Source organism: Eriocheir sinensis, chromosome 25 (assembly GCF_024679095.1).
Source record: "Eriocheir sinensis breed Jianghai 21 chromosome 25, ASM2467909v1, whole genome shotgun sequence".
Classification (NCBI taxonomy): Eukaryota; Metazoa; Arthropoda; class Malacostraca; order Decapoda; family Varunidae; genus Eriocheir; species Eriocheir sinensis.
In genome coordinates this window covers 15378951-15406533 of record NC_066533.1, presented here as the reverse complement: position 1 = coordinate 15406533, position 27583 = coordinate 15378951, and the positions used below count along the sequence as shown (strand labels likewise).

Genomic DNA, 27583 nt, shown 5'->3' with positions numbered 1-27583 from the left:
GTATTATAGATATCCTACGCTTAGTCCTGTCGGCCTGAGGAGAGAAATAAGGCAGTAGGCGTGCCGCTGAGCGATGTGTTGTGGGGCGCGGCGGCCTCGGAAGGGTTGGCGCCCCTGGCACTCATATGGAATAATACTCCTTCACATATATACGCCAATCGTCGTTCACCTACAACCTATTGCGTTTGCAGCATTCCAGTATAAGTTGGGAATATTTTTTTGACCGGCGTTTATACTTGATAAGAGTGTGGTGGAAAGTTTTGGAGTTTTCCGGAGAGCGTGCTGCGTGTGGCCGGCGCAGTGCTGGAACCTTTCCCTTGGGGTGCAAATGGCGACTTATGCAGCAAGATGAAGTGTGTGAGCGAGGAGTGTTCCGTGCCGCTGCTGGACCGTGCGGGGCGCCGGGCTGCCGAGTGACGGGCCTTGGCGAGGGCGACAGCATGGTGTGCCAGGCCGAGGTGTGGCTGTGGTTCAGGGACAGTGAGCCGCACCGCCGCCTGGAGCTGCTGTGTGGCCTGCTCAACATGTGTCTGCCCATGGAGCTCAGGTTCATCAGCACGTGTGTGGAAGACCTCGGCAAAAGGGACTTCCACGACCTCAGGGAAGCCGAAAGCAAGGCCAATAACACGCAGGAAATAGAGCGACTGTCTAATTTGTTGGACGAAAGGACGCGCAGCAACCTGATAGTGTACATTGCCCTCCTCAGCGCCAGGAACCATACGTGTTCCTCCCTCCTGTACCAGGCCCTGGCGGAGGCGCCCCCGCAGGACCCGCCCCTCGCCGACGTGAACCACATCAAGGAGCTGCTGCTCATCTACACCATGGTCCTGCACCACCCGGCCTTCACCTTCGAGCAGAAGCGGGTCATCGCCGAGCTGTACGGGCAGGCCAGCAGGCTGGAGGGGCAGCTGGACCAGCGCCGCGACCTGGACGCCCGCCTCATGGACTCCTTCCCGGGCTGCCCCGCCGCCGCCGAGGTGGGTCGCGGGCGCGTGCCGGGGCGGGGCGGCGGCCTTTGGGGAGAGGCTCCTGACACCTGGCCTGTGTCAATGGCCTCGCCGCCCCCCGGGGCCGGATGAGTGACCTCCCCGAGCGGGGTGGGGCGGGGTGGCGGTCAGGGCCCTCACCCAAGGCCACGCCCCATGCCTCAAGGACGGGTGGGAGGGCAGGACGGGTGGTGGGGGTGGGGGTTGTGCAAGTGGCTGTGTGCTTCATCCTTGGCAGAATACAGGAACAAAACGCGTACATGTAGTCTTCAAGGTTGTATGAGAGTGGAATGTAAATGTACCACCTAATGTGCTGATTAGTTTGAATGCCAGGTTATCATGGGAGCATTTCTCTTCATAGTTGAACAATTGAACTCGGCAATGGAGATAACAGTGCAGGTATTCATTAATAGCAACACTGATAAGGCAGACGTTGCTTAGTGATTGACACATTGGAGAATATCAAAGCTTGTGATTCAGAACATTTGGCCTGAATGCTGAAGAACTAATTAGCTGATACTCTTAATTTGCTACAAGGAAAATCACCATTAAATTATTAGTTGGTGATGGCAGAGTACAGTACCATTACTTCTCAAACACATCCTCATTAGTATTTACTTTCCTAGCCTGGCCTGAGTGTTGCTATAATTGTGGTAGGCCTATCTCCCCCACTATCTATACATTTCTAACCTAACCTATCCTACCCAAACATTTCAGCTGCTTGTCATGAAAAGTGAATTATTATTATCAATATTATTATTACCATTTATTAATTTTACTGAGATCCATGAAAGAGCATCAAGGAAAAATAAGAAAATGAAGCTTCCTCTCTGTCCCCCAAATGTATGAAAATAGAACATCATTATATTCTTCCCTCCTGTTAAAACATGTTCTCTTGCATTCTACTTCAGCTGAATTCTGGGATTGCTGACTCGTTAACTATTTTTAACTTTCACTGCATTTTTACCTGATACTTTCCTCTTACTCTTACCTGATACTTACCTGTTACTCTCCACTGAAACACCCAATACTAATTCATATAGATTTCCACATAACTTCGCCACTACTGTTAGATTCCCTGTTGCCATTTCCTCCTGATTTTTTTTTTTTTTTTTTCACCTAATAATTGTGTTATATACTTTCCTCTGAAACACCCAATACTCCTTAGATTTCACATAACTATATATTCACCATTGCTGTTAGTTAGTAAGTTGGTTGCTATTTCCTCCTTGCGATTTTTTCTCATCTATTAGTTGTTTTACTTTCCCCTGAAACACCCAGTACTCCTTCTAAAAAATTTCCATATAACTATTTAATTCTTTCACCATTACTGTTAGATATCTTGTTGCCATTTCCTCCTTTTGATTTTTTTTTTTTTTTTTTTTTTTTTTTTTCCCACCTGATAGTTGTGTTACTCCTCCTTAAAGATATCCACATAACCATTTATTCACCAGTTTTCCTGTTCCCATTTCCTCCTTGTGAGCCCCCTGTGTGAGTGTTGGGGGAGTCTTACTCCCACCACCATGAAGACTGCTACTCTTGACCTTTACAACCCACACACACACACACACACACACACACACACACACACACACACACACACACACACACACACACACACACCTTCCAATGCCACAGGAAAGGCTACCGGAAATGTTTGAAAATAGAACATTACCATCATGCAAAATACCCATCTGCTTGACAGTGCTTCACAAAATACAGATGCTTCCCTTAGCTATATTATACTGTCTTCAGGTTTTTAGAAGGTTTTATGGTGTATCTCCCACACAAACATGAGATAATTACCACATCCTTGTCATTTCATTTTTCATGTTTACTCTTCTAGAACATTTTAAATTGAACTAGTTACTATTTGGGTACTACTGTAGAGTATCATCAAGAACTTGTTACTTAAATCTCCTACCTTTAAATGCATATATTAGATAATACCCTATCATAAGTCTTAACCCAGTAGCAGTGATGGGCCAAATTTGTGGCTTTACCGTGTAGCAGCGATGGGCCAGATTTGTGCCATGATATAAACTCCCAAAATAGATGATATATAATCTGATCACAAATACTTTGAAATATATTATGAAATGGTTTGTGTGAGGGGTGATTTTTTCTCATTTTTCTTGCTTGGCCTTGGGTGTGCATGTATTTTATTGTGACAGTAGTATAATTTATCCTCATATAATCAGATGCCTTGCTCTGTCGCGATATTCTGAGGTAAATGTTTTCAGGGTACAACACTTATGGCAGCTATTTTTAGGAACTTTCTCCTCCTTGATAAACTGGTATGGTCTGAGGAGCAAAAAGTAATGGTAAAAAGATGACTCACTCAAGACACCTGCTTGGTACATATCATTCAATATCTAACACACACATGCGCACACACACACACACACACACACACCTGAACCTGTCAAGTTTTTTGCTGGATTCAGAGCAGGCGCAGTCCAGTTACAAAGGTCTGCAACTTTTTTATATACATTTTTTTATGGGGCAAAGAGAGGGAATGAGGTTTACCAGCTTCTCTTTCCCAGTCATGGAGACACAGGTCACTTGTTTGCATCAGAAATACTGTATGTTGAAAGCAATTTTAGTAGACAGACAGGAAGCTTCATTTTTTTATTTTCCTTGATGCTCTTTATGGATAATATCAATAATAGTAATAATAATAATAATAATAATAATAATAATAATAATAATAATAATTCACTTTCCATGAGAAGCAGCTGGAATGTTTGGGTTGGATAGGTTGGGTTAGAGGATTTTCACTACTAATCCCCATCAAAATTTTCTTCTTTATACAATTGCGGCACCATGATCCTACAACTCAATCCATCAATCTTCTTCATTATTCATATTATTCTTCATACAATGGTAATATTAATACTGGTGCCATTCTCTACAGTCTTAAATGCATTTAATCACAGAGTCTCAGAGCACGTAATATTATCATGAATTAAAAAACGTTAGCCATTTGTTCATATGTCTCGTCAGAATCTAAATATCTCGGACTCATTTCCTGATAATTTTCTGAGTGTCCTGTTATCTTTGTAGCCAGTTTCTTATTTATTTTCTTTGGCTGCTCATAACTGTTTGCTCATTAATCCGTCCACTGCAATTGCCACAGATTTGGCTTTCACTGGTAGCTTGGTAACATATACTCCCAGGTCTTTCTCTGCCTCAGTGGTGGATAGTGGCGTGTTTACCATGTGGTATTGGTTTGCTGGATATCCCCTCCCAAGATGCATGACTACATTTTTCTTTATTGAATTGTAGCAGCAACTTTTTGTTCCATTCCTGAAGCTTGGTGATGTCTTCTGGTAGGAAATCCGCATTCAAGGGGTTAACTTTTTAACTTTCACCTCTTTGCTCCCCGGGGTACCTCATATAATCCCCACCATGACCCAGAGCGTTGCGTCACACCACACATGTACAAACACAAGCATCCCTCACTTGGTCAGTTTTTCATCACATGCCTGTTGTGTGAGGGACACTTGACAGCTGTTCTGGCAGAGCTTTACCTGATGACCTAGTGACGATGGCCATGTGTACAACAGGTGGCGCAGATAAATATACATAATGTCATTGGGTGTGAGTCCATGTGACCTTAAACAAGATAACTATGAACATGTATTAAAAGTTAAATATCACACACTCTAAACTTGTATTAAAAGTAAACTGTTATGTACTGGATGTTTGGAATGCTGCACTGTTTTGATTCCTCATATTGTGTACAGCAGGTGGTTTAGATATATACCAAGGTATATAAGTAATGTCATTGGGTGTCATTTCTAGGGGATCTGCAGAGGGCCACTCTTGGGTGGCATGATATGAGGGGGATTCAAGAGGACAGGATTAGGATAAGGGTTAGGATGAGGAAAGGTATTGGGACATGGTGAAGGGGCAGGATTAAGGAGATAATGAATTAATGATTGATGATCCTATTCCTAAATGTGTCAAGAGTGGGACTATTAACTACATGAGATGGGTGATGATTCCACTCTTGGATGTTGCGGGGAAAGAATGAATATTTGAATATACTTGTGTTAGTCTGGTAAGTGTGGTATTTCAGGTTGTGGCTTAAACAACATAATTTCAACCATGCATTGAAAGTAGAATATTGTGTACCAGATGTTTGAAATGGTGTTATATATTGATTCCCATAACCACATCAAAAGTAAACTATTGTGTGCAGGATATTTGTAATGTTGTACTATTTTGATTCCTATAACCACATCAAAAGTAAACTATTGTGTACCAGATATTTGGAATGCTGTATGGTACTATTTTGACTCCCATAACCACACTGAAAGTAAACTATTGTGTGCAGGAAATTTAGAATGCTGTACTATTTTGATTTCTGCCTTTCAGGGGTGTGACAGCGGGCTAAGTGTTGGAACGGAGCCAGAGGCGGACACCCTGCTGGAGGGCTGCACGCTCCTGCCGACGCCTGCCTCCCAGCTCCAGTACCACCCGCATGCACAGAGCTTGCAGAAAAGTAAGCTTATCTCCTAGCTCACTCGCCTCTTTGGGATATCTTCAGCACATGTCAGCATTATGATGTTGAGCAGCTCTGTCATCTGGGTGTTAATGTGGTTTGATCTGAACCTTACCTATTTTTCTCCAGGTGTTGGTGGGCTGGGGACTTCTCAGACTGCAGGAGAAGGTGGAGGGAGTCAGGTCAGTCTTGTAATAACTTGCCTGTAATCTTATCTTCAAAATGCTCGTTAAACAGTTTATGTCTTGTAGCTTATGGGTATTGTCAAGCATGATTTTTGTCTGCTACGCCGTGTCTTGTTCTTATCTTTTATCAGTTTGCCGGGTGATTTAAAAGGTGTTCTGGCCAGTGATTTGATGTCAGTGGACTATAGATATGTGTTGCAAAGCTTCTCGGCGGTAAGAGGTTTTCCTGTCATGCATTCTTATCCGTCCTTGAAGTCCTTTCCTTCTTGCTTGTGTATGGCTTCCAATGCTGCGAGTAGTCTGCTCTGCTTTGTTTACACCCCCCCCACCCACCCCCCACAACACACACACACACACACACACACACACACACACACACACACACACACACACACACACACACACACACACACTTGGACAAATATTGACAAGTAGACGGAACAATCTGAGTTAAGTTCAGGCCATGTAAACCACAAATAGGTAAACACACACACACACACACACACACACACACACACACACACTTGGACAAATATTGACAAGTAGACGGGACAATCTGAGTTAAGTTCAGGCCATGTAAACCACAAATAGGTAAACACACACACACACACACACACACACACACACACACACACACACACACAGCTAACTAAATATCACTTGATGTAGTTCCTTTGTAATTGCACTGCTGGTAAAACACATGCATTGTTTTTCATAGCTACATTTTGAGATTTAACAGATTTGCATTTTCTTCCTAATGTATTTGCTGAGACCTTTTTAATGTATTTGCACAAGTTTTACAATCTTCCTCAAGCAAGTCTTTAACAAGCAACCAGTTCTTATAGTATTTGGGGAGCTTGAGAGGAGTCATCTTCCTTTGCCATAAATACATGTTTATCAGGATTGAAGCTGCCAGAAACACCTTGATCATGATGGTTGTCGAGTAGTGATTCTCAAACTTTGGATTGAAGAACTTTGATATATTGATATGAACATTTAATTTTACCAAAGTTAAAGTTAATTTTATGTTAATATACTCATCAGCTATACTTTTTGTATATCTTAAAAAAAAGGCTTAGCCAGGTGTCATTATTCAAAGCATCCCTAAATGACCCTCAGATGTAAATACAGCATCTTGGAAGGGATGAAAAGAGTTCACTTGAAGAGTTTCCAAATTAAAAATCACCTAATAATATAATCACATAAATATCTCAAGGCAGGTGGTACAAGCTGTCATTGGATGCAAATAAAATTGTCAACTCACTGTGAAGGGATAAGATAATGGTGCACTATCAAGTGTCCCCTCTGATAACAGGTTCCTGAGGGCGGCTCTTGAGGCTTTGTACCTAGAAACAGATACTGAATGGTAACTGAAGTAGATTATCGCAGTATTAGCGTGGAGGCTTATCTTGGAAATGGTTCCTTGCTCTATAATCCTCTTGTCTGCACTCTTTTTATCCCTCGTTTCTTGTTCCAGGATGCTTGTAGCAGTGGCAGCGGTGAGTCCAGTGAGCAGTACAATGAGGGTGTCACTGTGTCTACCACAATTATCTATAATTCAATATTTGAACAGCAGAGATTAGGTGAGTAACACCCTCAAGCAGAAACAGTGTCAGTATGCAGAGACTTGACCTTGACCTTGGCTTTGTGTGTGTGTGCGTGTGTGTGTGTGTGTGTAGACTTATATACATGCACGCACAGACATGGGCTGCATAATGACATTTCGGTCAACTTCAGACGGCACATATGATGGTGGTACCATAAGAATACATTTGAGCTGAAAACTTCCTGTTGCCTGGTGATGTTTGCTGCCATCACGTCTCAGATCAACGTGCCGATCAAGTCCGTTGTGTGCTAGTTGTGATTCTGGTGTGAAAGCCCTTCCATGTGCTTTGATTACTCTGGTCCGCTTTGCTCTCATCTGGCACGCTTCACAGGTTCAGTTTGGTACTACTATTAAAAATTGGAGTGGCAACAATGATCCTCTCTGCAGTGTAACCACTACCCCTTGGTGGACAGCCCATCAGTATGAGTGGCTAGTGTGACTGTGGCTTGACATGGCTACTGCACTGTAAGTTCATGAGGTCCAACCTGGCTGTGAAATACTATGCAGGTTGTGTGTGCAGATCACTGATGAGACTTTTTCAATCTGTGACTGAGAGGGTTGTAAGAATTCTTTTGGTATTATCTGTGTCCTTCATTTATCCACAAGGGTCTTGGCTGAACTAATGCAGTTAGCTGAGGGTATGTTACATTGCTTTCTCTATTTTATTGCCATTATAATGCTATATCACCTCACAAGAAGGCATCAAATAAGTCACAACCACTGCAATTTATGTTTGATTAATTATATAGGATTAATTTCTGTTCTGTTCTGTTCTGTGGAGCGCCGACGTGAGTTTTGACAAGGGATGCTTGCAGCCTATGTCGATCTCAAGAAGGTGTTTGATTCAGTGCATCGTGAGGTACTCTGGGATCTTTTGCAACTCCGTGGGATTCCTGCGAGGACTATTGGTCTGCTGACTGGCCAGTATTCTGGGACAGAGAGTGCTGTGAAGTGTGGGGGGGACTTGTCCAGCTTCTTTCCCGTGAATGCGGGAGTGAGGCAGGGCTGTGTCCTTGCCCCATCACTTTTCAACACTTGTATGGACTGGGTACTGGGCAGAGTTGTGGAGCAGAGTCATTGCGGAGCGTCCATTGGCAATACCAGGGTCACTGACCTTGTTTTTGCTGATGATGCAGTAATCCTGGCAGAGTCGCTGGAGGTTTTGGTGATGGCTCTCGAGGCACTGCACAAGGAGGCGAAGCCCTTGGGACTTCAGGTCTCCTGGGCCCAGACCAAGGTACAGGTGTTAATAAGAGGCTTGCTGGATGACACAGTACAGTCTTTACATGCGTGTGGCGAGGATGTTGAGATCTCAGAAAGTGTCACGTATCTTGGTAGAGTAGTTCATAACAACGGTGAGTCTGGCCAGGAAGTCTTACGGCGGATTGGTCTGGCCCACGGTGTTATGGACTCGCTCAACACGAGTATATGGCGTTGTCGATACCTGTGCAGAAGGACAAAGATCTGGATCTTCAAGTCCTTTGTCCTCCCTGTCTTACGCTATGGCTGTGAGACATGGACACTAAATGGGAACTTGGAGAGGCGGATTGATGCCTTTGGTAATAAGAGTCTACCCAGAATCATGGGATATCGCTGGAATGACTTTGTGTCAAACCGGCGACTACTCCGTGAGACTGATTCGACATATATTACCTGCATAGTCCGTCAACGACAACTCCGTCTGTACGGGCACATGACGCGTTTTCCGGAAGCTGATCCTGCTCATCGGGTTGTCTCTGTAAGAGACAATCCTGAGTGGAGGAGGCCAAGGGGATGCCCACAGAGTTCGTGGCTTGAGTGTCGATAGATCCTGCCAGGAGGTACTCGGGATGGGAAAGGGGCCTGCATGGAGACTTGCCCGGAGGGATCCCCGGGCTTGGCGTCATAGGGTGGGTGAGGCGACGCATCCCCTGGCGTATGCCCCCATTGATAGATTGATTGAATTTCTGTTAATGCAAATAAACTTAATTCTTAATCATTTTAACTCGCAGGGTGTTTCTCAGAGTGTAACCCCAGCATTGCGCAGAGACTAAATGTTTATGTCACTTCTTGTTGGCGTGTGTGTAGCATCTTTAGAGGAATCCATGATCACTGTTGCAATGTAATATTTTGCATTCCGTTTCAGTTGCCCTGACTCCGAGCTACCCGTACAACCATGGCAACCTCCACTACTACCAGTACCCACAAATGGTTGGTAATGTGGCCGGGTGTGCGCCAGACGGGAAGGGTTCTAACTCCGAGGGGTCCAGCAGCGAGGACGGCCCACACAACGGGTTGGTTCAGAACGGACCCCCGACATCCATCTCTCCCCTCAGCTCCCCTCAGTCTTCTCCCTACGTCTCTCCCCAGCAGTCACTCAGTCCTAGTCGCGCATCCTCCCCCATGTCCCGCCCTACCACCACAACCACCACCACCACCACCACAACGGCGGCAAGCTTCCCCTTGACTGTCACCGCCTCAACCACAGTGCCCACCAACCCTGGACTGGGCACGTCTCACTCAAGCCCCCAATCCGGTCACAAGTCCCCTGTCCGTGTCACCCCTTCAACCGGGCCCCACACAGGCACTCACGCTGGGGCTGCGCATAGGGGAAAGCCGCCATCCTCGGGTGTTAAGCCCCACAGACAATCAGACCGCTCGGCTTCCCGGTCTAGATTACCAACTGGTTCATCTGGGGACAGTGAACCAGCCCTTGGAGCCCAGACCCCACAGAACAGCCCTACCTCCATACGTGGGACAACTCAGACGTCACATGCAGCAGCTAACAACGGCAGCCACACCAAGGGCAGCATCTCTCGGTGGTCAGGAAGTCACCCGACACCCAATACTCTATCCCCCTCCACCCCCTCTTCTTCCGCCTCCACTGTATCCACATCTGCAGCTCCCACGGTTTCCAATACCAAAAGTAACGTAAAACAGTGTAATCAGAGTCCTTGTCCCCCGCCAAACACAGCTACACCTTGCAGGAACTCCGTGGCAGCACTTTCTCCCATCAACAAGGCAGCTATTGTTAGTAACTTAGGGAGCACTGTTACCACCTCCACTACTTCTGCCACTGTCTCCACCACTATAGCCACCCCAACAACCACCACCACTGCAGCTGCCACCACCCCCACCTCTACCACCGCCACCACCACTGCAGCTGCCTCTACCACAGTCTCCACCACCACCAGAAACACATCGCCGCCTGTTGTCGTCCATGGAGTGAGCCAAGACAAAAACACCCACACCATTAGCGCTAATTCCAGTGTCCGACCACTGTCGTCCATCGTTGGTTCCAATTCTATAAACCCATCCACTTTGGAAAAATGTCCAGTTAATAATAATAACTGCTTAAATCAAGAGTACATAAAGCATGAGAGACTAAACAAGTATTACCAGCAGTTAGCAAGCCTCCCAGTTGATAAGGTGAGTCTAAAGATATTAAATTAGTAGTAGACTTTCACACTACAGATTACTAGATTTTAAATACATGTTTCTGAGTATCATATTTCCCAGCATTTTTTTTTTTCTTTCTTCCCCATGCGCTGTTTTCTGTAAAAAAAAAAAAAAAATGCTGTTGTGAAATGATATAATTTTTGGATAGTTCCCCCTTGTCCAAACCCATACCATACCAAGTCCAGTTTAAGGGCAGTTCAGTTCATTACCCTGAACACAATCCCTCATTCACTCTATGCCTAGGAAGGTGTTTTGGGGTTGGACACCTATATTTCCACATCCAGTGTCTGCGTACCTTTGTCACATTGTACACTGTAGTCCATCAACTCTAACTTGAGCCCTGTGGCCTGGCCCGCGGAAACCCCCATTGTTTGCAGATCTAGCAATGACCTGCGCATGGCAATCTGTCTCACTGTTAGCCTGTACGTTATCTATTTATGGAATACCTAAGAACATAAATGCATTCATAATACGACTGCATGGTGTTATGAATGGCTTGGGATTAGAGGGAAAGACAACGACTCGGTAAACCTTCCAAATCACTTGGCAACGTGGTCATGCGACGTTGCCAACAGATGGGCCTTGACAACAGGCGCCAGGCCGCACCATTCTGCGTTACGCCACAATGGACACCTCAATTAGATCTCACTCTCGCGCCCTGCAAAGCCATGCAGAAGAGAGAGAGAGAGAGGTAGGGACCCTCTGAGGAGAGTAATGGAGTGATGTAGCACCATCGCGGTCTCGTGGGGAATCCCTGAGTCGCGCCCAGGAGCTCAAGTTAAAATCGATAGACTATAGTCCACTACATACTCGTGGAATGAAGAAAAAATGCTCATAATACTTGCTGGGAAATATTTTCACTCAAATCATTCTCATAAACCTGAAGTCTAAGTCGAAGGCTGATTTTTACTTCTGCACTTTCCTCTGTCGGCATTGATTGATTAACCTTTAACTCCGCTTTTGCAGTTCACCGTTTTGCATGAGTCATTGAAAAGTGGATACAAATGCCTACTTTTCCATTTCAGCTAAAAAGGATGACAGACCGAGAAATCCTAGAGTTGGGGCTTACTCGGGGTGCTCTGTCCAAGCTGCGACGTGTCTTGGCTACCATAGAGAGCTCCTGCAACCACATCCCCAACGGCTTCACTAACCACTCAGTCATCATGCCCCACCAGTGCTCCTCACCTCATGGGTCTTTCAGCCCATCCCACGCCCCCTCAAACAATCATCCTGTCCCCTCAACCACTGCTCACTCTCTCAATACTTCTCAAAATTGCTCACAGGGCCAACAGCTCAGTACAACTTCACACCAAGGCAAGACTGGAGGTGCCATCATATCGGAAACTTCTCAAAACGCATCCCAAAAAGCTAGAAGTTCACCCAGTATCCTCATTAGTAAGGAGTCTGGTGGTACACAAACTGGTACTAATAACTTACCAACTGGGTCTCTGGCTTTAATGCAAGGGACTCAGTCTAGCTTAGTCTCAACCACTTCTGTTTCTAATAATGCTCCCACGATCACCACAACCATAACCAACCTCCCAACCACTACAACCATCCCCATCCCAGCCTCAACCAGTTCCACCACCTCCGCCATAATAACAAACAGCACCGTGGTTACATCCCTTGCTGTCGTAATCACTTCCACAGCCTCTGCCAACATTGCCTCCACTGTGAACCCAACACAGTGCCATTCTTTCACCATCTCATCCAGTCAGAAGGCCCCGACAGTTTCCACACAGCAACCGCCCCCACCTCCACCACCCGTTTCCTCTGTAAGTGTTGTTGAGAGCACTTCGCCACCCAGTACCACAGTCAGCAGTCATGGGCCACACTCTGTCTCTGTCTCTGTTGCCTCTCAAACTAGGCCTGTTGTGCTCCCCTCCGTGGCGGCACCTCAAGCTCCAATCTACCATTACATTAACACCCCCCCTCCACCCTATGCCATCAAGACCACCCCTCCCCCACCCACCACCGGCCTTCCTCAGCACCCCATAAGTTCGCAGCCGCCGCCAAGCCAACACAGAACGTCACCCCCTTCACTGTGTGTCCCTCCGCGCACCCCCTCACAGGAGCCATCCACTCCTAGCACCAGCTCTGGCATTGCTATTAATAATGGGAGTCAGCAGGTTAGAACTTGTGTGTCGCCTTGTTTTGGGGGTCCACCATAGGGGGCTTGGTATGAGTATTGACCGTCCTTATACTTGTGCTTTGTGAGGTAATACACTGCTTATATTCTTGCAGAGTGTTGGGGTGGACTCTGAGTTTGACTGTACTGTTATGTCATGGGAAACCTTGATGTGTTCAATGAAGTCAACTCACCAATTTGTATGTGTTTCAGGTGTATTACAGCAGCAGTGGTCCGGGTGGGAAGAGCTTGCCCATTGTTAGCAGCACCATAAACGCTGCACCTTCGTCCATGAACGTGGCAGCAGGCTACACTGCTCCCCCGACAGCCAACCCTCCCCACTCCTCGGCCGGAGGGAGTGTGGCAGTGCCGGTGTACACCTCTGCCGGGAACATGCCAGTGTATACCTCCTCCAGCAGCATTGGTGTTCCTCCTCCCCCTAGCAATGGAGGGCTGGTCCCCATGGTGCCCCACGGAGGTCACTACCCGACATACCTGTACTCAGTGCTTGGGGCGCCCGGGGGCTCCCATGCCTATGGTCCCCCAGGGCCGTACGGTGTCCAGCAGCCCCACAGGTCTTACTACATCTCCCATGTTCCACAAATGGGGCCCATGGCTCACCTCAAGAGTGCGCCGCCTCCCCACGGCGTCCCAGTGTCCTCCGTCACCAGCAGTAGAGGAGGGAGCAGCAGCAGCAGTAGCAGCAGCAGTAGCAGCAGTAGTGGCAGTGCCCGTGTGAACAAGGGAATGTTTCGGGGGCAGAGTCAAGTGAAGGTTTCCCCGCGGTCTTCTGACTCTTCTCCCTCCTCGTCTCAGTACTCCTCTCCCCCCCAGACCCCCAGCCCTGACCACACCCGGGACAACCTTCCAGATAAGAGAGGTGAGGATGCTTTGCTTTGCCTTTATAACTGCATGTAATAAACAACTGCTGCAGTGAGGTACAGAAATACAGACCACTCATGATAACCATATGCAAGTGTAGCAATTTTTCTTTTTCCGTAAGTTTGAAAATACCTTTCGAAGTACAAGCACCAACACTAAAGTTTACTTATTTATTTGTTTATTTTTCTCAGGCAAGGCTCACGGCGATGGAGCGGAGATGTGCGAGGCCGGAGAGCCCTTGGGGATGCTCGGGTCTGGAGCGAGTGAGGAAGGCACTCCACCTCCCTTCCACCCTCCTCCTCCCCCGGTCCTGTTCCCACCGCAGGCCAACCTCCCCCGCCACCGTGGCATCCCCTACCACCAGCTGAGCTACTTTGGCTACCATCACGGGGGGGGAATGAGGTACCCAGGGCCCCCCTTACCCAACCAAGGACCAGTAATACCCCCCAGGAACCCTCTACCACTAAACAATGATAAGTCCAGCAGAGAAACCACGCCACCGGCCCCCGGAGCGCTGCCTCTGGCACCGCCCGACCCACACTGCTGCGTGAGGTCCCCGGAAGGCATGTCGGTCCCCTGCTCTCTGCCGGGAAACAATCATGGGCGTAATGGCGGCTCGCCCCACACGACTGCTTCCCACACAGACGGTCCCCAGCCCCCGGTGTCCCATGCGCCCGTCCCCAGTGTGGCCTCGGCCCCCACGGTCCAGGTCCCGCCCGGCAACCCCTGCGCAAGTTACCACATGGTTCCAGTGTTTCCTTCTTTTGGATTCGTGCCAACACACAGTTCTCTCACTAATGGCTTTGTCTCGCCTCCCATGCCACCCAATTTTCCATTCCCTAATATGGGTAGCGGAATAAATCCCGATTTTGTTTACAGTAGCCAGTATTCTATTTTGGGGGGTACCACTCAGGGTGGGGGTGGCCCAAGCTCTGCATGTGGCACACCAGCTGGCATTGGAACGCCCACACCCGGCCTGGGGCTGGCAGCCGGCATGCCCTACACTCACTACCCCCACAACCTGCCCCCGACCCCTAATCCGTCCGCTGGTGCCAAGAAATCATGTTACAACTGTGGGCAGGTTGGGCATCATGGTGCTGAGTGTAAGGAGGCAAACATTGAAGAGATGTGCAACTTACCAAAGGCTGCCAGGTCTTGAGTACAAAAATTATGTGGTGCAATAAAGTATATATCCAATCCCAGCAGCAGGTAGGGACCGCTAGTGAGGGGAAGGTGAACTCGGAGGCTGCTGCTTGTGAGTTAGTAATCAATAATTGTTTACAAATGTGAAAGTATTTATATTGTGGCCTATTATTTGAGCTTTTATCAGTAGCTGAAATTCCATACCGTATGAGAGTTTCCTAGCAAAGATTGAGGAAGCGTTAAATTGATCATTCGTCACGGTGAGCAGTTGACTTTTTACATCTCGTTGTTTTATGGGATTTATTTTTAAACACGGAAATACTCCTTTTCCTGCTGATGTTTCTCCTTAGGTGTTTTAAGAAAGTGTTCAGCATTTCTTAAAATGACTCATAACTTGTGATAAGTTGAAGTAGAACTATGAGTATTGAAGAGGCCAAAGAAGAATTTGTGATAAGGCCAGTGAGTCTTCAGTTTAGCAGAGGCTTAGTATTTTTCTGGATGGTGCTACCGGAAGTCAAAGAGTTGCTGCTGCTACCAAAGCCTGAAGCCGACGGGAGAGCTGGCAGTGAGTGTCTTAGCAGCTGAAAATGTCATTATTAATCATATAAATGCATTTGGTCATGTGATATAGATTACAGTCATCCTTCAGGGCTTTACAATGAATATAGTTACCATTAGATATATTTTTCTGCCTATGTAAAATGTTGCAGGACACTGATATTCCTTACACCTCCACCTGTGCATTCCAGTGTTGGTTACTGTACTTCATGCTCTGGGCGTCTCCCTTACACCGTCATGCAATCACTGCAATAAAAAAGAGTTGATATGTGACAAAAACAAAGCAGAATTATAATATCAATGATGTGCAGCTTACTTGTCTGACAGTTGCTTGTGGTAGTTTTAAAATTTCAAAGCTTAAAGATGGAAACTTTAAGTAACCGAATGAAATATTTTAATTAGCTGCTCGGAATCTGTCATTTACACAGTTATGCTATTTTGCACATGTGGCTGCAGCAGACATAGCCACCAGCTGTTGTGAGGGTCAGTCCGCCATAATACTTCACGCTGGAGCGCTTGGAGGGCGGGGACGCATGCATGAACATGTCTGGCTCCGTCTGAACATGTCTGGCCCCGCTGCACCTCCCATGTCTTCTATGAAACAGGGTCCAGATGATTGAGAGCTCATATTACCTGATGCAAGTGTTGTATGAGGCCATAATATTTTCTAAGTCACTTATTACCCAGTCATATTTATATTTTATTTTGATATGGTGCTCCTTTTTCCTCCTTTGTTAAGTCATTGATGCTTAAGAGTATTGTTAAGGTTTTATAGTTTATTGAAAGGAAGGCTCCTGTAGAGTTCTTATGCCTTACAGTCACTTAGTACGGTGCCAACATTTGTTTTATTTTTTCTGCCAAAAGTATTGAGATAATTTTGTTCTTTATTTTGGTATTATTTTGAGAAGATCGGATATTTGCTTAAACTCTGCATATTCTGTAAGGAATGTGATAACTGAAAATTTTAAGGAAGTTGAAATTGTATCAAATACATCACAAGATATTATTGACTTAAGAATATTAGTTGTATGTAAAAAAACAACAAAAAAAAAGTATGATGATGGCATAGTGTGCAGTAATTGCCTAGCGCGGGTCTCCTGACGCTAGTTTAGTTTTATTGATATTCAGTGATATAGTGATATATACTAGAGTATATTATCTACTATCTTCCTTAGTTTATCACCTAGAGTGAGTCGTAACGCGAAGGAGTCTTTGTGCCAGGCTTGGCTAGCTGGGCGCGTCACTCTCCGTGCTAGGAACAGATCTTCAGTTTTCACTCAGACGATGGATCTGTGAATGCAGCCTTCAAAGTGCAAATCCATTTCTTGTGTGTTCTAACAAGCCTTTCAGTAAAATTTGGTCAAATACTAATTTTATAGAAAAAAAGAAAAAAAAATTACCTTGTTCACCGACTTGAGATTCAAAGTTGCCTCAGCTTTCTGCCGGGTTACTTAGGTTTAGTTGTGTCCTCGGTGGCTGAGCTAAACTTGACATTTCTGCCTGTATCACTGTAGCAGTCATTTTGTTGTTATATTGATATATATTTTTTTTCTTATGTTGCTTCAATCATATATTTCCTCAGTAGATCATAATTTGCATATTCTTCTGTAGTTTGTGTTCACTTAGTCTGGTTTGAAATTAATATTGTTAAAGTTTGTTTGTAAATTCCATTATATTTGTTTGAATATGTTTTGTTATATGGTCCGATCACCAATTTTGCAATTTTCATCCAAGCAACTCCCAGATAAAATGGGAGAAATGTGACACCCACAAGATTTGTGGAGTATTTCTAAAATTTTCATGCAATTTTAGGTTCAGGTTTGTAGAGCAAGTAACAGAACAGGGAGACAAAGTGGGCACCTGAAGGCAGCAGCACTGCCAGTGCCAGCTTACTGGCTTTTGTGGAGCATGTGCAACCTCAGGAATTGGCACTGTAAACTCAGCTTGAAGTTTCTTGCAAAATTTCTATGAGATTAATGCCAGAATGTTATCTGTTTTTTATTGGAGGAAGAACTAAAAGATAAGAGGATGTTCCTGAAGGAACTTGACACCACATTTGTGTTTTGGGTGACAGCAGCTCTGTGTCAGCACCAAAAGGATAATTATTATTAAATTTCCCTTTGTGGTGGCAGGAAGTGCATTGTACTCATGATATCACGTGATTGTAGTCAGTAATTGCTACCCCACTATTAGAACATCCCAAGGATGTGGTTGAAAACTGTCAGTCTAGTGTGGACTTAAGAGACTGAATTCCTGAGTCGAGGAAGGAGGAAGAAACATGACCTAAGCATGTCATGGACTGAGAGATGATCCAAGGCTGTGGAACTCATCAGCTCCACTGGTCTGCATGGCCATGATATACGTATATTCTCTCGCACACTCACGCAGCACATAAAGAAGCAAGGAGGCTGTGGAGGATCTGAAAGGCCAGTCTTTCTGGCTCACTCAATTATTTGGCCATTGGTTTCCAAATCCAGTATGGATCTGTGAAGGAACTGAGATAATTTTTTGATTGCTGTTACAGCTCTGACTCTTATGCTAAGTGCTAATTATCTTTACTTGTCTTTGCAATGATTTCTTTAGCTACAATAGAGTGAAAATGGTGATCGGACTGCTTATAAAGAGGTTTTATGAGAAGTATCGACTTGACAAAATAATTAACGAGTGTTTCGCACGTGCAGCTTTCACCAACTTCAGTGGGCAGCAACCTCTGAAATAAGCCGGGTAGCTCCACCTTACTGTGCCGCTGGAGAATCTTGCCGTTTCTCAACAGTGTGTATCATGTGAGTAAAACTTCTTTGTGAGTTGGCCGCGTGTCCACCGGTGACCACTTCCGGCAATCATTGCCTGTTGGTGTGGAGACTTACTGGATCAGGAATCTTACCTTTCCCCTAAAAGATATTAAGTCGTAAGGATAGGCGCTAGAAGTCGTACAATGTGGATATAAGTAATCCTAGGTTTTATTAAAATGAAAGATAACATTCTGCCCTCTCAAGTTTTTGTTGTGTACACACCCTGAGTTTTCCTGAATGCTGCTTGAATGTGGGGTCCAATCAAGACAATTTTCACCATTGATATTCTCTGGTTTTGACTTCTGTCAATATATATTACATATCAAAGGGTCCGTAAGAGACCGTAAGTGTCCCTAAACTATAGCAATTGTGCCGATATGAAAAGCACGGGAAGAAGGTTACCAATCATGAAGGGAAAATTGCCACATGCATTTGGCTGTATGTAAGGTGCCTGCCTCCAAGTGGCTGCTGCCCATGACTTCCCAAATATCAAACACCTGACTCCTTTGTAGATAAGTGCTGTGTGTCGTGGCAGCAGAGGCACGTAACTTAATTTTTAATCTCGGTTCATTGAGGAAAGTTAATTCATAAAAGCAGCATATCTTCACTTGTAGTTTAATAGAAATTGCATTTCATTTATAGCGATAATTTGCCAGACTAAATTTGAAGCATTTGGGTGTATACATTGAGTTGATAATTCTGAATACTAAAGTGCTGTAACATTTTCAAAAAATATATATATACAGTATATTAGTCTAGGTAGCCTGATGATTGTGATAAGAGAGATATCACATGTATTCCATGTACTATTTTAGTATGAGTCGTGTGAGGTGAGAAGTGTAACTTGTTGAAAACATGGCCGGCGCTGGGTTACTTAGGTTGAAGCACACAAGCCTTGTTAAGTTTGGCTTGATATAGAGAAAAAGGACTCCCTTTAAATATCTCTGCTTCTTAAAGCAAACATTTCTAGTAGGAAAATGTACCTTTAAAGTAACAAAATTATAAATTTTTATTTAATAATCATACTTGTGTATGACATCAGGGGTGAAAGTAAAATTAGATTCTTGCAGCTACTGTGTCTTCAAAAGCGTACCCCTGCGTACCGGCTGTAGACGGCTGTATATCTCTTCCTGGTACAGCGTACCCTGTGCACGCGACACTGGCCGCCACTCGTCTCGTCCAGAACCCGTGAGAAACTGAGAACGTGAGCCACTCAGGCAGTGCTGTCAACTCTGACAGACAAAAATGTGCAAGATTGGGTATCCAAATCCGCTAGAAATTCACCAAATATAATGAGATACTTTGTAATACGAGCGTTTCATGTTTACAAACAAATCCTATCGCCTGGTAGGTAGCCAGGGGTGAAAGTTGTCTTCAGAAGCGTACCCCTGCGTACTGGCTGTAGACGGCTGTATATCTCTTACCGGTACGGCGTACCACTGCGTACCGGCTTACTTTCACCCCTGTATGACATTGAAACAGTGTGCTCTCCCATGTCATGTGGGAAGGATGCATCATGAGGTTGAGCAGTGTCATTGATACAGAACCTCCTTACAAACTATATAACACACACACACACTGCTTGATAAGTTAGAGTATGATTATATGACTTTGTAATCCATTGAAAAGTTTTCCCTCTATTGGAGTAGTGTTCATTCTCTGCAGCACAGTTCATCACTGACCTGATTTATACGGCCTTCATGGTAATGGAAATTGGCGCAAAAGACCACAAATTATGCACTCATGCTTTATATATATATATATATATATATATATATATATATATATATATATATATATATATATATATATATATATATATATCACACACACACACACACACACACACACACATGTATGCAGCACATTCATGTGTGTGACGCAGCAGCAGCAGCAGCAGGCAGGTGCAGCACGGCAGCTGATCTCTACAGTAAATAAAGTTAGCACATGTCTTTGCCTTACTCTAGGGTTACTGATATTTTCGTGTTAATACAAAATATGGACAATTGAATAATGTAGACCTTTAAAACACTTCATGCAGCTCTGTTAACAGTTCAGTGAAACTGACAGAAGACTTTATAAAATTAGGATTTCTTCTTTTCTGGTGTGTGTAAAAGTTGTACAGTTGTGCGCCTACAAGTCTGTGTTCTTGGTCGTGTCACCCGTTGTCTGAGGCTGACCCGCAGGTGAAACCTGGCTCGGTGAGGAAGCAGAATACACTTGTTATTAGAAGTAATGATAATTACTATTTTTTATGTCTTTCTGGAGCCGAGGAAATGCTTCATAAAGAATTGGGTGTCTCCCATTTATGCAACTCAAATTATGGTTGTTATTAATCACTTGCAGTCTATATATATATATATATATATATATATATATATATATATATATATATATATATATATATATATATATATATATATATATATATATATATATATATATATATATATATATATATAACTGCAACAATTAAAAAAAACTTCTTTATCAATGTGCAGTTATTTGAGTCATATTTTAGGGAAGAGTTATTTTACAGAATGGCTTGTGTGTATTTTGTACTTCAAATACATGTATGTGCTCAAGTTTTTTTTATGGTAATGGTTCTTACCCTCCGGTGTGGTCCTTGAGGAAGGCAGAACACGCTGTGGCCGGGTCACTCAGCAGCACCTTCATCCATCATTACCATGTGTGTATAAGTCCCGGGAGAGTCCTAAAAGATGATGGAAGAATTATATTTAAGGAAAATGTGGAATGCTCATACTCATCACATGGAAATGTATGTAATCCATTGTTTATATATGAATGAAAATCTTTATCATAATATGTAAACATGGTCTTTTCATCTGCTCTGAAGATACTTTTAAGGTCATAATGAACACATACGTACAAAACCGTGTTGGCTCAGATGCCCACTCAACAAGGTGGTGAACATGTTATAGCTTAGCGCCGACAGAAGTATCCTGCTTACCTCCATGACCTGTCTACAGAACATGACCCAGACCTCATCCTTGTCCACTCCAGCGCACTCCGGGACGGCTGACAGATGAAACTTGCTGAAAGTGTTTTGATTGTTTGGTCAATGAGATCATGAACAGCTACACCCCATTACCAGGAAATAGTTGATGAAGAAGAAATAGCTGAAATACAGTGTCTCTTGAGTTGTAATATATTGCTCTTCTGCCCCCCAAGGTAGTAGAGTTAATTTACATGTCATTACCAGTGTTCGAATAGAGTTAATAATTTCCGTATTACAAGTACTAATGTGAATTTCAGGAAGATGCAACAGAACGTAAAGAAAGGTCTTGTTTTATAGTATTTTCTGACCGCCTTGAACACAAACAAACTAAGTACTCAAAACTAAAATAAACCGTAAAATATTCATATGCAGTTATTGGTAAAGACGTGAATGTCATAGGCCTATCATTTTTCTCATCCACCATCTTGAGGATTAGTGTGCCTGAGAATATTTTGTTATGGTATTAAAGAAGGCTTAGTGTTGCGTGTTCATCCATTCACAGGCTGGAAAAAAGTTATAATTCAACGACCTCTATTATACATTGTACTTCATATTTCATGCCAGCTTTTTCACCATCATACAAGGCAAAGCTAGACCTATCCGACTGGGACCTAATTAGTGGTTACAATGTGTTAGGTGGGTTGTACATGACAATTGTAACGTTTTGTATTAGTTATAGAGGTTACGCCATGGTTGGTTGTTAAGGAAATTCCGCGTAATCCTCCTCCTCTTCCTTGTCGTCCTCCGGTAGCGATTGCGGTGGAGGGCGAACGTTTGGACTAAAGCTTGTTTTCTTTAACGTATCGGCACCTCAGTTCACCTGTTTGAAAAGCCTCTCTTAGAAGTTGCTGGGGTTTTCATTGATTGTTTGGTGATCCCAGTGATAGTTGTACACGCCACCATGAACGCAAAAGTCACCCGTGAAAACCCGGTTAATCTTCTCTGCGGCCTTGGGAAATAGCCGAGATGGGAACCTGGTACGTTTAAGAATATGGACTTAAGTGATAGCCTGGTCTTGTTTTGTTTCCTCTTCCTCACATAGACGTCCTGTAATCAAAGAGTCAGGAGCTCACTAAATCTTGCAAGCAGGTGGGCAACTTGCTTAGTCATAACTAGTCATTTAGTGAAGAATAGTCAGTGAAATGGTTGTAACAGTCTCATGGAAATACTTTTTTCTTTATGTAAAGCCATTTTTCTTTCTATTTCTCTTTCATTAGTTCAACACTTAAGTATAATTTCATAGCCATATATCAACTACTGTATTCATGTATAAAATTCTTGTTAGATGGAAGAACTGTGTACTTATGTGAAAATATCGTGTAAGTCAACTACTGAGTTTCGCTGCAAATTCAGTGTTAAATCTTAAATATTGACAAAGGTGAGTGGGCATCATTTAAAACTGTACAAGACCAAATTTTTGATGTATTTGATTTGTTTTGAAGCAAGAAAGAATCATCACCAGCACCCTTACACTGTATAATGCAACACCCCGAGTTGTCCTGATGAGGGTAGAGGCCTGACAAGCTCTACTCGAGTGGCATGACTTGCATTGCTGATGTTCCTGGGCTGACCTGTGGTGCATATGTCTTCTGTTTTGGAAGGTTGGTGTGTTTTGTACATTTGTATATATATAAAAACTGTTGCTATGTTTTCTTGTCAATATGAAAGTCACAAAGTTTGAGGTATATTTCTAGTAGAAAATTTATTGTAAATATTTTATGCAAATCTGCGTTGTCTTCAGTCATGACTATTGGTAAGAAAATAAAGGTGTTATAAGACATAGGTTGCTTTTTTTTCATCGGCCTCCTTTCAATTGCTGCAACTAGTTATGTAAGCCACAACCTGCAGGACTTTGCTATTTTCCAGAACATTACTCACATCTTTATCTATCTATCTATCTATATCCAACACCCTACCAACATTCTCCAATACTCATCCACTCTTACCTTTTTCTTAATACAATGCTGGCAAGCCCTTATTATCATCTATGTGCTTAAAAGTCAAAGCTTCAGTTTATGCATTCCACCAAAAGTATAATGATAGTAAACTAAATGATTAATATTTAATAATTATAAAATAAAAATATATACATGTTCAAACTCAAGATGTGACTAAACTAATCAAATACATTGATGAGTTTCCTACTTCTGCTCCACCCAACAGGCTTCTCGTCACAACAGGCTTCTCGTCACACCTTTATAAATATCACTACATACAAAAAAAATTGGTCCATTGTACTGCTCATGGGAAGTAATTTAACATGGAATTTGTCATTATTAACAGAGGTCTTCGTTATCCTTAAATATTGTGCTATGTGTCCGTGCCATCATGGACTGCCCCGCCCCCCCGCAGGCCACAACGGCACCACCTCCTGAAGGGCCGGTACTGTCACTCCCTCGTGTCCTTTCATCGGTAACTAGTGTCCTATTGACCCCTCACCCCTTCTGTGTCCTGCTGCTTCTTAGGCCCTCTCTTGAGCTACAAAACTGTCATGCATCACCGGGTACACACTGCCGCCCCTCACATCTCATGCTCTCCCTGGAACGTCCCTGCTCTGTCTCGCCAATACTGTCTCATTCAGTGCTTGAGGCAAATGACATTGCTATCTGTACCACTGGCTCCCAACATTTTCTTGCAACCCTAGTCATCCTCGTCCAGGCATGACCATGACCCTGCTAATGACATATCACACACACACGTACACCAGATATATATTTTATATGCCACATAATTCAGCAAATGCTTGTTTTTAGTAGTGACATAAACTGGCAATACCTCAAATTTGGCTATTCAACAAGTATATCTTTATATTTTAATAATTTGATGCTTTGGCGACCTCAAGAAAACCCTTTGCGTCCCCACAAGAGGGTTGGGAACCACTGACGAATGCAAACTTTGGAAGGCAGATATTATTGCCAAGTACCTTACTTAGACATTTGAAGTTCCCTGACATTATTATTTTTTTGTTTTTACTGTGAAATAAATATTGGTTAATAAAACTGCATACATATTTAAAACAACTGATACACACTTGAGAAAAATGTGTACTTTCTGTCATAATATCCCGGATAAAACCAAACTCAAATGCAGCGTCTGGTATCTTCCACACCCTGAATTCCTTTACACCACGAGCATGTCTTTGTTCTGCGCTGAGACGGGAGTGTTGGTTCATCACGTTTCACACACACATCACCAATTATGGAATCTGCAACACCACATCTGTACACACACATCCTGGCCCTCTCCTCTATGCCCATGCCTCCCATCTGTGTCCTGACTGCCTCTTACACCCTTAAGCACAGTACTGATACATCTTAATGGACTCGAGCAAGGACTAGGGAAGCTCCATAGTCAGCTGGTCTCACATATCAAGACGTCTCCTACAATTAAAATGAAAGAATAGTAACGACACCGTATATCTTGCACTTTCTTCAGGCAAAGCACACCTCTTATGCTAGTGAGGAATTTACATAGGTTCACATTATTCTTGCAGTCTGCTTAGTTGCTGTCGGACTGTTATAACAATACATAAACAATACTGAATCAACAGGTCTATTTATACACTTGATAAAATCTCCACATACAGTAAGAAAAGGAAACTAAAGATATACAGCTATGTAATAATTTTCTTTTGGAGTCATCCCTTCTCACCAGGACGACAGGGGAGGCGGAGGACAGGGACTGGAGGGGCAGGCGGGACAAGCGGCCAGAATCGTACTCAACCTGCCAAACAATTAAGAATCTTGTCAGTTTTATTCAATGCATTTTTCATAACCAAAGTTTAATTAAGGACGAAATATTTCACGGCAAACAAGTTGATGGCTACGTGACTGACTGAACTCTAAATCAGTTTTAATATATTTTTTTCTGATGGTTATTGTCATGTGTGTAGCAGCTTAACTTGCTGGGGGTTATTATCATTAGCAACAGAAAAGCATATCTCAGCAAATAACTTTCAATATCACACTTAATAAGAATTTTACAATGAATTAGAATGCTTGTGAGCCACCAACACTGCAAGCTGTTCCTCACCTGGTACTTGCAGCACGGGTCAAACTGCCATGATGCAGTGTAGACACCGGTGCAGAACAGAGACAAGGTGCCCAGAGGCATACACACATAGGCAGTGTCACGCCAGATCAGACCTGAGAAGTGAGTAGCATGTCAGCTCAAACAGTGCTCGGTGCTCGGACATCTTAAAACATGCCTTACTTTTAGCCTGGTAAGTAGAGTAGTTGCTTTAGTGTTTGTTGTTTGTAATGAATCTCCCACCTCACTCCTCAAAAAACAAGCTGATACGTAATAAAACGGAAAAGAAGTATGTGATAGAGGTAAAGAAAGATGAGTTAATCTGAATGCGTAATAAAACAGAAGTATGCGACAAAGGTATTAAGTAAAGGAAGATGAGTAAATCTGAATGCATGAAACAATACATTTCCATGCAATTTCATACATTAGAGGTCTTAGGAACAAAGGGTCATTCAGCAGTGCAGTTAAGCCATGGGAGAGCTTAAAAATTTCACTTATGTTGTTGTGCTGTTTCCTTCATCATGAGTATTTTTTAGTCCAATATTTCATACCCACCAAAAGAGCAAGTTAAAACACCCTTCATCATTATTCTGACCCATTTTTGAAGGCGTAGTAAATTGGTCATGTTGATTTTCTTTTATATTTTTTCACGACTGAGTTTGTAATATCTTAATTCTGTGAAAGGGTTATGGTAAGTCTTTGTACCTAAGACACACATAAGGCCACAGCTAAACTTAGATATCAAACAATTTAAATAACTTGGAAGTGCATTAGTTTGTGAGAATCATATAATAGAGTTCAATCAAGTGTGTATCCAACCTGAAGCTATTGCGCCAAACCCTGCGAGGACAGCCGTTTTATGGAGACAGTTTCCGACAGCGATCCATCTGGCTGTCTCGTCGCCCAGGGTGGTTGGTTCGATGACAATGGTGGGCACCCCGCTCTCCAGGGCTCTCTCTAGCTCAAGTTCAAAGGTCTCATGGGCTGAGTCACTGTCGTAAACCTCTCGGATGATGGCGATCTTCGAACACAGCTCCCTGGGGACAAAGAATGCTTAAGAACATTAAATATCCAGATGTGCACCCAAATAATAGTCATACCAATTAATATATGAGGAGAAAAGTTTCAGTTATACGAAAAAAAAGGCTAGTGTAGATGCAAATTGGAACTGTTTATCGCTCTTTATCATTGTTTACTGGGACTACAAATCATTTTAATAAACAAATGGGTGACTGAGGAGATCAGCTGGAAGACCAAAGAGGACCTGGAGATGGTGTGTGGAGGACATGAGAAGGATGAACGTCAGGGAGGAGAGAATATACAACCACCAAGAATGGGAGAGACTCACAGCCTGTCACAACACTGTAATGGAAGTGGTGGAGGCAAATAGAACAAGAATCTTACAGAAAAAATCAAATTAATACAGATAAGGAGACAGGGACGGCACGAGTGTAGCTCAGGCCACGTATTCCATGAATGTTGAAGGTTTGTAGAAAAGATATATGAAGAGATACTGATGTTTCATAAGGTAGGTAATGAGATACTGGCACGGACCTAAAACGAATCTTAACCCAAGGTAAACACACACACAGGGATGAGCAGCACAATTATATAAACAGATGGAACTTGAATAATGGTCTTCGTGACGAGTGGCTGGCAAGGAAAGAAACCTCCCTAGCCACGTCCACAGACCTTGTTTACCACCTTTATCTCTTCCAAACAGACCATTAATTGACCTGTTCTCTTTAAATCACCGTTAATACACACACAGGGACGAGGAAGAGAATAATATGGTGTTGGTGACGAGTGGCTGGCAAGGAAAGCAAACACTAAGGTCACGTCCACCAGGCTCCACAGACCTTGTTTAGTACCTTTACCCCTTACAAACAGACCATTAATTGACCTGTTATCTTTAAATCACCGTTAATACACACACAGGGACGAGGAAGAGAATAATATGGTGTTTGTACCGAGTGGCTGGCAAGGAAAGCAAACACTAAGGTCACGTCCACCAGGCTCCACAGACCTTGTTTAGTACCTTTACCTCTTTGAAATAGAGTATCCATCGACCTGCTATCTTTAAATCATCGTTGCTGGCTTGCTGATGCGGTAAATAAGGTGGAAATGTAAATAAAGGAGCGAGAATGCGGTTACCTGTGCTCGGTGTCTGACATTGTTATTGTTGTGACGATCAGCTGTTGGGGGGCCGCTGTTCCCCTTAGACACCGTGGAGGCGAGAAAAACTTATCTTCAAAGGCCAAAAAGGAGAATAATCGGGTTTTCAGGAGTGTTTTCTTACATTCACGT

At 43.6% G+C, this 27583-nt stretch overlaps 2 protein-coding genes across 6 annotated transcripts; one reads left to right on the top strand and one right to left on the bottom strand.

Annotated features, from left to right (window-relative positions):
* The first annotated feature begins 201 nt into the window (after nucleotides 1–201).
* LOC127003461 (mucin-5AC-like) lies at nucleotides 202–23027 on the top strand. Of its 5 annotated transcripts, none has more exons than XM_050870180.1 (8): nucleotides 202–977; nucleotides 5370–5496; nucleotides 5626–5678; nucleotides 7159–7180; nucleotides 9413–10695; nucleotides 11751–12854; nucleotides 13067–13733; nucleotides 13927–23027. In XM_050870180.1, the coding sequence occupies exons 1-8, from the start codon at nucleotides 339–341 to the stop codon at nucleotides 14892–14894; spliced, it is 4863 nt and encodes a 1620-aa protein (XP_050726137.1). In that variant the 5' UTR covers nucleotides 202–338; the 3' UTR covers nucleotides 14895–23027. The 5 variants fall into 5 exon arrangements, with proteins under 5 accessions (XP_050726137.1, XP_050726138.1, XP_050726136.1 ...); XM_050870181.1 differs by having other exon boundaries at nucleotides 7159–7264; nucleotides 11751–12500; XM_050870179.1 differs by having other exon boundaries at nucleotides 7159–7264.
* Nucleotides 17674–27583, bottom strand: LOC127003467 (transmembrane protein 11, mitochondrial-like). Its single transcript, XM_050870193.1, has 4 exons — nucleotides 27431–27583; nucleotides 26096–26313; nucleotides 25280–25392; nucleotides 17674–24970 (listed from the first exon to the last, which is right to left on the bottom strand). The coding sequence occupies exons 1-4, from the start codon at nucleotides 27448–27450 to the stop codon at nucleotides 24800–24802; spliced, it is 522 nt and encodes a 173-aa protein (XP_050726150.1). The 5' UTR covers nucleotides 27451–27583; the 3' UTR covers nucleotides 17674–24799.

Bases quoted from the DNA above. Each gene is read 5' to 3' on its own strand.
- LOC127003461 (XM_050870179.1), top strand. From the start codon at position 339: ATGCAGCAAGATGAAGTGTGTGAGCGAGGAGTGTTCCGTGCCGCTGCT. The intron at 10,696-11,750 runs GTGAGTCTAAAG...TTTCCATTTCAG, and splicing joins CAAGCCTCCCAGTTGATAAG to CTAAAAAGGATGACAGACCG. The intron at 13,734-13,926 runs GTGAGGATGCTT...TATTTTTCTCAG, and splicing joins CAACCTTCCAGATAAGAGAG to GCAAGGCTCACGGCGATGGA.
- LOC127003467 (XM_050870193.1), bottom strand. From the start codon at position 27,450: ATGTCAGACACCGAGCACAG. The intron at 25,393-26,095 runs GTTGGATACACA...CTCACTTCTCAG, and splicing joins GTTTGGCGCAATAGCTTCAG to GTCTGATCTGGCGTGACACT. The intron at 24,971-25,279 runs GTGAGGAACAGC...ATTGTTTGGCAG, and splicing joins ACCCGTGCTGCAAGTACCAG to GTTGAGTACGATTCTGGCCG.